At 33.4% G+C, this 12,299-nt stretch overlaps 1 protein-coding gene across 1 annotated transcript in view; it reads left to right on the top strand.

Moving 5' to 3' along the window:
- The window catches only part of LOC110096078 (uncharacterized aarF domain-containing protein kinase At5g05200, chloroplastic), a gene marked incomplete in the record, with an annotated part of 45,056 nt that extends 33,111 nt beyond the window's left edge, over positions 1-11,945 (top strand). The window contains 3 exon segments of the mRNA XM_020821846.2: positions 905-1,083; positions 11,309-11,422; positions 11,651-11,945. Of these exon segments, the coding sequence (XP_020677505.1) occupies positions 905-1,083; positions 11,309-11,422; positions 11,651-11,818 (461 nt within the window).
- Positions 11,946-12,299: the final 354 nt, after the last annotated feature.

The raw sequence follows: 12,299 nt of genomic DNA, 5'->3' as shown, positions 1-12,299 counted from the left end.
ATTATGAAAAGTGTATTCTCTTTCTAGTTTTCTTCCTCTAGTCTTCTCTTGTGCTTTTCTAGGGTTTTCTTTTGGGAGATCTTGTCCTTCTCGAAGTGGACAAACTTATCTTGTTTTCTCTTGGCTTGCTAATGCAAAGGTTCTCATTGTTCTTCTCTACTCTTTTTGTGATTACTTTCTCATTTGGTGTTGGTGGAGAAAGTCCACTCTCTTGGAGGGGAAATTAGGGTAAAACCTAATTTGTGAAACCTAAGGTGTATCAGTAGATTAATAAGAGGTCAAGAGGACTCGAATGAGGACGCTGTTCGATATAACAGTTTTCTAAGTTCTTACCGCTTTAGGCTAAACTTCTATTTGTAATAACTCTTCAATACCAAGTATTTCCTCCACTTTGTTCATGTTTGACAGGCCGCCCTCACCATTATTATGTTTTGATTGTTTCTCTATAACTCTTAAAGATAGATTTTTTTTAAACTGATAGTAACTATATATGTCATGATTCAGTTTTACCTTGAGGAATTTCAAGGAAGACATTCTACCATTTTACCTTTTCAAAGAGGGAATGTATGGGAAAAATGATAAATTCGGCATGCAGGCTGAGAAAGCCTAGCTACATAAATAATGCGCTCAAGTATCATTTGTTGGCCTTCGAAATCTAATTCAATCAAATGATCTGTTTGAACTTTAAATATTATTGCATCCAGTTTCCAAAGAAGAGAATGTTTTACTATAATTTTAAACTGAGGTTTAGTAACTTCCTATCCTGGTGTCTCTGATGGGTTATGCTTTGATTTCAAAAGAAAGTTAGTTTAGCTGTTAAGTTGTGTTAGATGCAAGAGTGAAATTAATTTAAACAATATCTGAATAGAATCTTGGAACGCATCTGAAGTTTATTTTGGTTCAGGAATTGTTGGTCGGATATCTCCAAAGACATGGGCAGCTATAGAAATATTTTTGTCATCATTTGCAAGCGAAGATTATGAGGAGATGGCTTCTGCATTAATTGAAATGGGTGCTACGGAGCAAAATGTTGATGTTAAAGCCTTTGCAAGAGACCTTGAGAAGATTTTTGCAACAATACAGGTATAGTAATAAGATTTTATTTTGGATCATTCTTTTTTTTTACATTAAAATATATATTTCTACATTTGTGTGTGTGTGTGTATATATATATATATATATATATTTTCTGTTGACCTATTTCTTTTGATGAACTTGTTACTAAAAATTATCTAAGTGAAGCATGGTAAAACTGAGGTTAGGATTCTGAAGGAAAACCGCCTTGTGACACTGTACTTTTAATTGATTTACCCATTAAAATCACAATACAGTAAACAATCAAAGAATTACACAGTATAAACAAGACTATAATGTGACATGTTGAAGACTTGTAAGAAAGAAGTTCATAATTTTATAAGCTATAAAAAGAAAAGGAAAAAAATAAAAAAGATTCCAAGGATTTTTTGTAAATTTAGGGTAATGTTGATCATTTTCTATCGGTGAAGCTAAACAATGTTTACCTTCCAAGGCTACAAACTGCAAAATGTTGGATCCGATGTAATACTGGAGCTATTACTAACTTTAATAACAACTTTGATCTAACTTTTCTTCAAGAAATATGTCCTGGATAGTATTAGGCACCTCATAATCAACATCTGCAGGGGACTCTACTAAAGGAGCCTTGCAAGGCATAAAAGTAGGTTTAGTGTAGGATTATCTAGTCTCTCTTGGCCTACTTCTTCAAGCTAGAAATCCTGTATAAAATAATGTGAATACTTGTAAATTTCATACCATCTACAATACCTGAGCAATGCTCTTCATTCTGCATCGACTCAATGAATTTTGAGGCTTTTGTGAGATGGCATGCTGTAAGAAATACAAAACTTTGTTCAATACCTTACATTTCGAGGATATATGGTCGAGTCTACTTTGCTCATTCAATGCAAAATGCAAGTGCTGCTGTTAGATTACCATTTTTTTAGTAAATTAGCATGTTCCATGGACTGATGCAAGGCAATTCAGAAAACTTTATCCTTAAATGGAAGAAAGGCTGCTGGAGATATGCGTAAATTCCACCATACTTCCTAGAGCACGTTCTTCTAAGCACAAACATGCAAATTCCATTGGTCAGATTTTAATGCTTTTAATGATAATGTGAATCCTTAAAAGTAATTTAGAACATTGCCCTATACTTAATACATCTGATATTTCTAGAAGATATTATTAACGTTCTCTTAAGCCCAATCTCTTTGACTAACTCGGATACGATTATACTACTCTCTCTTGATAGATGGTCATGATTCAAGGCAAGCTAAATAAAGCATTCAATCTTCAAAGGAATAGGGAAATTCAAAAAAATGCTTATCACATGGGTAAAATAGGTATCCATAATCTATGAACTTACATGTGTTGGCAGCCCTTGGATTTTTATCGCATCATCTATATACCAAGATCTTCACTATTAGCATTGGATTCTAGATGTTGGGATTGTATACAATTCTAAAGGTTGTTTTTTAAATCTCCACTTTTACTTAGTACTCACTTCCTGTAGAGTAGGGCTAGAATTTTGCAACCAGTTAATGGGATATAAATCGAGAATAGGAGGAATCTGATAGAAAATACTTGAGTTCGCAAGTAACCCTAATGGGAATACTTGAGTTCGCAAGCAAACCTAACAATATTCGGTAAAATCAGCGGGGAAAATAGAAGAATTAGGGTGGAAGCAATAAAAAATCAGTAGATAATTTTATAGAAATCAAAGTGAAGCAAGAACGAAACAAAGATACAATCGATCCTCAATTCAAGAGGAGAATCGTTCTCTCCCAATCTCTAGACGAGAAGCCTAGAGCCTATGATGCATAGACACGGACACGGCGACATGGATTTGACACGACACAGACACGGGACACGTCAGTTATTGAAAATATGAGACACGGACACGGGTTGGACACGGTATTATAGTTTTTATATTTAAAAAATAGTGTATAAAAATTAAATAAGTATAATTTTAAAAATAATATGAAAATAATAAGTCATTTAACTAGAATTTGTGTTTAAAATGATTAGTATTAGGATGTCGAGAGTCAGACGTCGATGTCGTTTATCAGTCACCAAGAGAGGAGATGAAAATACCTTCACTGCCAAAAAGAAATGAAAATGAGAATATTCGATGATTGAGTATTAAGTACGGACGTTGATTTGGTGTTGTGAATAGGAAATAAGAAATTTAGTTTAAATCCCGCCAAATATAAGAAATTATATTTAAAAAAATTCATAAAATATTTAAGATACGCGTGTCGGACACGCGTGTCCAACTTGTATTTAATATTTTTAATCGGACATGTTTTCGGCGTGTCCAACAAGTGTCGAAGGAGTGTCGGACGAGTGTCGTGTCGGATACGGTGTCAGACACTGCACGCCTCTTTGAGGAGAAGTGTCGGTGCATCATAGCCTAGAGCCCAAGACACCAAAGAAAACTTCAAGAGAAATATAGTCATGCATGCCCTAACCCTAGCCTCCCTCTTCCTTTTAATACATACTTCCTAATACAAAGCCAATAAAAACTTTCCCTAGAATAAATCAAATTCAAATCCAGTTCAAAAGGATTTCTCTAATTGCTGCCCGCCCCCTTTCCCTCTCTCTAAATCCTGCCCAAAGTGGGCCCCCACGGAAGGAGGCGGCTTAGTCCGCCTCCTGTATACGCGAACCGGCCCAGGCGGGGCCTGTTTGGGCAGTTCAGGCAGAACCTTATCAGAATCAGGTGTTGTGATTTTCTCCTAGACTTGAAATCCTATGATATAAATCAGGTGTTATGATTTTATCTTGGACTTGAAATCCTTGTAGGAATCAGGTTTGTGATTTTCTCCTGGATCCAAAATCCTAAGATCAAAAAGAAGTTCTAGAAATTTTCCCCTTGCAAAATCATAGGATAGAGGAACGAGATGTTTTGATTTCTCTAGGACATGAAGAAAAGGGCTGTGGCTCTTTTTGGTTACGAAAAAGAAAGGATCGACAACTCTTTGAAAAAGAAAAGGATGGATGACTTTCAAAGAAGAAAAGGACTAAACGACTATTGAAAAAGTAAAGATCTGGTTGTTACTGCTTAGGAATAAGAAAGAGGGCGAATTATTGCTTTTGTTTTTTGGAGTTTTGATGAGGGAGGAATTTCTATAACTTTCTCTTAGCATTTCTCTTGAGAATCTTCGTTCCAAGTTTTTTGTTGAAATTTACTCATCTACTTTTGAGATATGGATGATATTCTTCTTATTTATACTTCTCCAATTTTTTTTTTTTCATCTTTGCCCCATCTATGTAAGTTTTTCTTAGTTGAACTATGTTAATTTTTTATTCTATTATCTTTGTGCTAATTTTAGTTGCTCCTCATATATTTTATATGTTATTATCACATGATTTCTCTTAGTTGATGACAGCAGGTAGTTTGAACCTCTGACATAAGAATATGGTATCAGAGCTATTGGTACCTAGGCGCATGCCATTTTCCAGGCTGTTGTCGTCAATTAGCATTACTAAATATGAATTTAAGAAGCTTATCCAGAGTAATACTCTTAAGTTTGGAAAATGAAGATGAGAGCATCTTTATTAAAATATTTTTACTTAAAGATTTAAATGAGAATGAACTGCTAACTAAAACAAATGAAGATGAGTTCATCTAAGTCCTTTGATTCAATTATTCTTTTATTTGGGAGATGTGATTCTTTGGAATATGATAGATTTTTATACTACAAAGGTTATGTAGGATAAGTTGGAAGCTCTGTATATGATGAAATTGCTTAAGAATTGTATATTTGAAGCACTAGTAGTTTTTTGTATGAACAAAGCTAAAATACTTCATGAGCATTTGGATGCCTATAATAAGCTTATTTAGGATTTGACCATCTCAAAATTGTAGAGAAAAAACCATTGATTTTGTTTGTGCTCTCTATCAATCTTTTATGAATATAATAACACATTATTTATGTAAAATACACTAAATAAGTAAATGTATTTCTTATTGTAAATGATGTTCGAAAAAGAGTGCAAGGAGAAGCTTTCTATTGGGTTTATTGGTTAGGATAGGTAAATATGGAAAAGGCAAGTGAGGGAGTAAGAGAATGATTAAAATCCAAGCCTAAGGTGAAGGGCTAGTGTCACATTTGTAAGAAACTTAAATATTGAAAATGTCATGCTTTAAGATCTAAAGTGAAAGAATTTTTTTTCTTATCCCCTTTATTATCTTTTTAACTTATTCTATTTATTTGTCTTTTAGTTAACAATCAATGTTCATTCAATTACAACCAGATCAATTTGACATTCAAAACCGATTAATTACATTAAAGAAAATAAATAACAATAGGAAAAACATCATTATATTTTCATAGTCAATATTCACATTCTATAATTAGATTACAAAATAACATATACAATAGTTGCTACAAGTTACAAAAGAATACATCTAACCAAAAAACTTAACTAACCAAAATATCAACACTGTTAAGCCTCAAACCGCAGGTTCTTTACTTTTTCTTGAAATCATGTAAAACCACATAATAAACTTACAAGGCCCGCAAGTAAACAAAACTCATTGTTGCCTTCAATGCAAGACAATAATCAATATGTTCCAATTCTAACCAATATTATTCAATAAGCAATATAATCCAATATGATTAGTAAAAAGTTTATATAAATCTATAATAGGGGTTGCAGTGAAACAACATCAATTTTCTATCAGTTTCATCTTGATGGTTCTACTATATGTTTCTATCTATCAAGCAGTTTAATGCATTATCATGTGAATGCAAAATCATAACCTCCATTTTAATCGGTGAAATTTAATAATATTATAGTCAAAATGTCTATAAAGTCCATGACTATTATATATAAAAAAGGCACAAGGTACAACTGCAATAAATTAGTAGAAAATGCATTTTTATTGATGTAGGAGATATTAAATTCATCAAACTTAAAATCATTGAAAATCAGAGTGAGGTTCGAGTCTTATAACATTCAAAAAACTTTTCCTAGCTGAAGAAACACACGAAAATGACCAAAAAATCAACTTCTCTCTCATCCCTCTCTCCTCTTCATCTCCCTTCTCCCTTTCCTTCTCGAGCAAGATACTACCAAAATGGGGTGGTGGAGGCATTGGGGATACTTTAGTGCTTAGAATTTAGAATAGTATATATATATATACTATTAGTGGCCTAGTGCCACAACACTCTGACTCAAAGCTGCAGTGCTCTGACCCAGCGTCGCAACAACGCATGTTGAATCCAGAATAACTATAGAACAAAGGCTTCAATGTCGCAGTGGAGATTTTTGGCGCTGCTGCTCTCAAAGGCTAGCGCCTCAGCACTCACAATCTCAGCGTTGCAACGCTCTAAATCAAATATTTCATTTTAAAATATATTATCATATTTTGGATTGTTATATTCTCCGAATCTTAAAAACACCGTTATCGATATTTCTTTATGAGTAAATTAGAGAGAGAACATTCTTAAAATAAAACTGAGTCTATAATATCCAAATCAGAATTGATTTAAAAATAAAAAAATCAATGTTGGATATAAATCACTTAGGAAATCATTGAAAAACTCAACATATAAGAAGAAGATAAATCAAGCCAGTCGTATCATCGAGCACTTCAGGTACCCCATTCACGAACTCAAACCGTCTACTTCCACTCTGAGCATATCCCCTATCCATGTCCAAGCAATAGACATTTTGTCATTCGGTGCCCATAATTACCGCACCTGAAATATTGTCCTGTCATCCTATAGCGGGGTCCTATGTGTCTTCTCCCACACTAGATACATTGCAGAGTGGTGGGTGCTTTGACAATCTTGAGAGCCTTTTCCTTACTACTTTCACCTATTTTCTTATAATTTTGACCAAATTATTTTGTCAACTTATTACTCATCATTTGAGTGATCATATCAGCAAACTTTTTATATTTTCATATGTCACTGAAAATGTTTTAGTATTAGATTCATATTTCATTCTTTGTGGGTTCATTTGTCTGATAAAATAAATCTTAACTCCAAAACAAATCCTTCAAGCAAAATCAACAAATATAAAATAAATTCTTCAAAATAAAAAATTTTTGTAAACACATTTAATCAATAATTAACGCAATCATTAATGCAGCTTTGGTTACAATCTAACTCGGGTTTGGGGCTAGGCGGGTCGGGTCCGGGTTCAAATTTCTGACATGTTTGTGTAATCGGGTCAGGTTATGGTTGGATCGGTCGAGGATGAGTTAGTTTCAGGTTGGACCCAATCTCGAACTGAAAACTCATTTTGGCACCCCTAAGCTCAAGCTCTAGTGCAGTAGCTAGTCACCGGAATGAATGCAAGGGTGGAGTGGTAATATAATAGGTTTTATGCAATTATGTATTAGTAGTAGTATAATACACAAGTTTTTTAATTCTATTTTGAATAAGACACCTCAAAGTGCCTCGGGGCATTAAGCCGTGAGGCATATGCCTCATTTAAAAAAGCACAAGCCTCACTGAAATCTGTGAGGCTTACGCCTCGAGAAACTCCTTGTGTAATGCAATTCGAGGTGCGCTTGGAGGCATGCGCCTTGAACACTTTTTAATTCAAGATATATGCATATATAAATATAAATATAAATCTATGAATATACAATAACAACAACAACAAGCCTTTATCCCACTACATGACATCGGCTAAGTGAATATTTTTTCTCCATTGTGTCATGTTAAGTGTCAATTTCTCATTTAAATCTAATAAAAAATGGCATTTCTAATATTTTCTAACCAAATCTTTTTAGGTCCACATCTCTCTTTATTTTTTTTTTAAATAGGTCAAATCTAATACATATACTCTCCAAATTGAGTCATCAGAAGGCCGACATTTTATTTAACTAGATCATCTAGGGTGACTCTTTAACACGACCCACCATCTTATAGAATATTTCCTGAAGATTGAGGGTAGGGGCGTCAATTAACACGAACCAAAAATCCGATCCGAACCCAACCCAGAAAATTCAGTTCGGGTCCTAATTCTTGACAGGTTTTAAAAATTGATTCATGTTTGAGTCAACTCGCTAACCAGAAATCACCTGAGTTTTGCCCGCATCCCTCGTCCCGCAGCCTGCATCCCGGTCCAGCATCCCATTTCGCTCGCTCGCTCGCTCGTGCAGTCGTGCTCGCTTATCTGGTTCACTCACTCCCTCTTGTGCACTCAGTCGGGTCGGCGGGTCAGGTTTGGGTCGAAGTTCATAACCCGTTTACTTAATCGGGTCGGGTTTGGGTTAGACGAGCTGAAATTGGGTCAATCCCAAGTTGGACCTGAACTCGACCTGAAAACCCATTTGACACCCCTATTTCAGAGATATTGTTCTATCATACAACAAGTCCGATGCATTCATCCACTTTAACCATCCAACTTGAATTTTACTAATATATCACCATCTATTTCACCATCACTCTGAACTATAGACCCTAGATATCTAAAATGTGTACTCTTATTAATGACTTGATCGCCCAAAGTCACAATATCCAAACTAGATCTATTTTTACTAAAATTACATTCCAAGTATTCGATTTTAGATCTATTCAAATAAAAAATTACACCAAACTTCTCAATAAATGTATAGCTTCCATAGTAGAACTACTCGATATGAATCCAAATTGATTTTGAGAAATATTAGTATCACGTCGTAACTTATGCTTGATAACTCTCCCATAGTTTTATGGTACGACACATTAACTTAATTTATCTATAATTTGCACACTCTTGTGCATAACTTTTATTATTATTAATATGAATTGACACATCTTTTCCACTCATCTAGCATATTTTTAATCTTCAAAATAATATTAAAATATTTTATAAGCTAAGAAATTCCTTTATCTCCTAAACATTTTCACACCTCTATTGGAATATCATCAGGTCAATCAACTTTTCTATACTTCATTTTTTTAAGTCATCTCTAACTTCAATTTTACTAATACGCCAATAAAAATAAAAATCTCTATTTTTATTTAGTGTGCTAAGGTCACTACGGTCAATCATATTCTCACAATGTTTATTGAAAAACTTATCAAAATATCTCATCCACCTTTGTTGAATATCATCTTTTAATAAAAGCACTTTTTGATTTTCATCCTTAATGCACTTGACTTGAAATAAATCCTTCTCTCATCTCTTTGTTTAGCTAATTTATACATATATCTTTCGTCCTCCTTGGTATTTAATCTATCTTATAAATCATTAAAAGTTATATTCTTTGCATTGCATATTATTTTATTAGACTTCTTACAGGTCTCTTTATATGTTTCTCAATTTTCTTAGCTTTTACACTTATACCAATTTTTATAACAAAGTTTTTATTTTTCATCTTTTCTTGCACATTTTTATTCCACCACTAAACATTTTTATTATTTAGAAATTTTCCTTTTGATACTCCAAGAATATCCTTTGCAACGTTCTTAATATCACTAACAACGTTTTCCCACATAACATTAATTTAGCTTCTTCATGCATATTTAAAACCTTAATATCTTGAATCCTACTTTTACAAATATTTTTGTTAGTATTCTTTAAATGTTCTCTAAATCTCATCTAATTCTAAGATAATATTTTACTTTTTTTAATATTTCATCAATTCATCTTAAAGTTCAAAACTAATAAGCGATGATGGGTACATAAACTTTTACTTGACATAGCTTTATAATCTTTACAATCTTTCTTTTCTTAAATAAAGTATTAACAATTACGAAATCTGAAATGGACTAGCTAGAGCAAAATCATAATTCTTGTTTCATGGACTAATTTCTTTGCCCACATTCATCCATGATATGAGAACCTTTGCTTATTTAACACTGCATCCGGGCGCCAGTGCAGTGACCCTTGCACACTTCTCGTTATATTCAGGTCATACAATGTGTTATTTTCAGGGAACGCCCTAACATTAATATAACGTATGAAAGAAATTTGAAATTTAAAGTTTCTTCTATTAGGTCAGTTTTAAATGTGTATAATCAACAACACTCATATTTAATCACTTTATTTAGTCGTTTTAAAGAAGTTTGTTTGTCCATATAGGCATATCATAGTTGTATGGTTTGTTTACTTGCAATTTTATCAGCATATGGAGCAACTATAATAAAACTCCCATGAAACAGATTTCCAGAAGTAAGATTTATAAATCTATCACACTTTATCAGCATTTCAAAACATCTATCCAAGTGTCCATATAGGCATATCATAGTTGTAAACATTTATTTTAATTGTTTAGTTTTAACTCTAAAACATCTATCCTCACTTCTTTTTCCTCTGGATGGGCCCAAGATTTATAAATCTATCACACTTTCACTTTATCAACTATTAAATTTTAATTTTTGATTTTTGATATTGCACTGAACTCAAATTACATTTCATTTACTTAAATCTTTTTTAAAATTTTAAGCTCTTTATATTTTAAATATTTGTTTTCGTTATTCTAATTTCTAATTGTTGTAGCAGATGTCTCACTTATCATAATTATGTAATCTGTAAAATTTTACTCGTTGAGATACGCTGAAATACCCAGCCTTAGACAAATCTCATCTTTATAAGTTGCCCTTTTCACCTATAGCAACCTCTAATTCAGGCGATGACACTTTAGAGGTGAAACGCTGGGAAATAATTTAGAGAAGATTTCTCATTGTACATTCTGGTTTCTACATGGCAGTCTTACAAAATAGTCCATCCTAAGGACTACCTAACAAAGAATCTACAGTAATGTAGTATGTGCTACAAGTCTGATAGAAATATGAAAAAGAAATAAAAGATAAAAGAATACTGTTAGGATTATTACCTGTCCGACCTTCCATTAGTTACTTAGCAATGTTTCAAATATGCTGAATTATCTAGATTTGACTGCCAGTTCTTTTTGTGGAAGAGATGAACGAATATTTTTTTTGGTGAAGAGGAACCGTCCGCTGTGACGCTCGGCTTCGCCGAACGTGCTTGGTGGTCTGTAAACCTCGGCCGACCTACCGGGCCACCCACGCCACTGTACCCGCATCCGGCACTTTAAGTCCCTCACTGAAGGGGTGACTGCCACTCGAGGGAATCGAACTCGGGATAGGAGGTTCCCAACCGAGCACGCCCACCGGTTGGTGAGAGATGAACGAATAAATGGTTGTCAATCTCCTTCCTATATTTTGGATGCAAAGAAGAAAAAAAGGAATAAATCAATTGTGTTGAACAGTATTGATTTGTATTCTTATTCCACAAATTAATTTCTTAACTTAGCTTACTTTCACATCTGCGTGAAATTATTTCTTGATTTTGACAGGACCTGGATACAGAAATTATTGTTGCGACTTCTAGGGGACCAAATTCACGAGCAGCTGTTGCTGCCAATGTAGTAGTTGATGAGAGGCAGATGAATGTCTTATTTCTTGATGTGGTAAGTTGATTTAGGCTTCGTTTGAGACGACTTTTTTATTGCTCTTAAATCAATATTTTAGTATAAAAATTACAAAGTTTGTACTAAAAAGCTACTTTAAGAAACAATAATAAAGTCGTCTCAAACAAAGCCTTAGACTTCAATGTTTTTCAGAACTTTTGTCATTAATTGAACCATCAGTTGAGATCTCCACCACCCCATTCTTTCCAATCTACTGTAAATATGCAGGTCCGAGTAAGTGAATCTTATGGTCTGAGATTTCCAAGGGAGTTTGCTCTGCTTCTGAAACAACTTCTTTACTTTGATCGCTATACTCGATTGCTGGCTCCTAATATGAACATGCTTCAGGACCAGAGGATCACTATCCTCTCTAACCGAAGGATCGGAAATAATTAGCTGATTGTTGCAAATATTTGTTGTCTTCTTCATAAAAAAAGTAGATTGTATAGAAAAATAAGGAATGTATATGACAATAAGTGTATGTTTTAAAAAATATATTTGATTAGTCGATCATACCGTTGAATTTTGAATTTGGATAACTGTGTTATTGTACATCCATGAATCTATGAGTGCACCTACACTAATATTTTAAAATACGTTGTGTTTGAGTCAGAGAAATAGAAATCTCTACACTAATATATATCAAATGCTTAAACCTGCATTTTTTAAAAAATTTTGGAATAAAATTTACATAGGGTCTCCTACACGTTAATTAGGAAATAGAGACTAAAAATACAATATTCAAAGAAAAATTTACGAGCCATCAATTCAAGCTATTACAATAGTTAATCAAAAGAAAAATATATGCCAATACAGCACAACTGACAGATCCTAAGAAAAATAAGGATAAAACAAAACCAGAAAAGTCGAAGCGACC

Source organism: Dendrobium catenatum, unplaced genomic scaffold, assembly GCF_001605985.2.
Source record: "Dendrobium catenatum unplaced genomic scaffold, ASM160598v2 fragScaff_scaffold_621, whole genome shotgun sequence".
NCBI lineage: Eukaryota > Viridiplantae > Streptophyta > Magnoliopsida > Asparagales > Orchidaceae > Dendrobium > Dendrobium catenatum.
The sequence above is the reverse complement of the archived record's forward strand: the minus strand, read 5'-3'. Positions and strand labels throughout refer to the sequence as shown.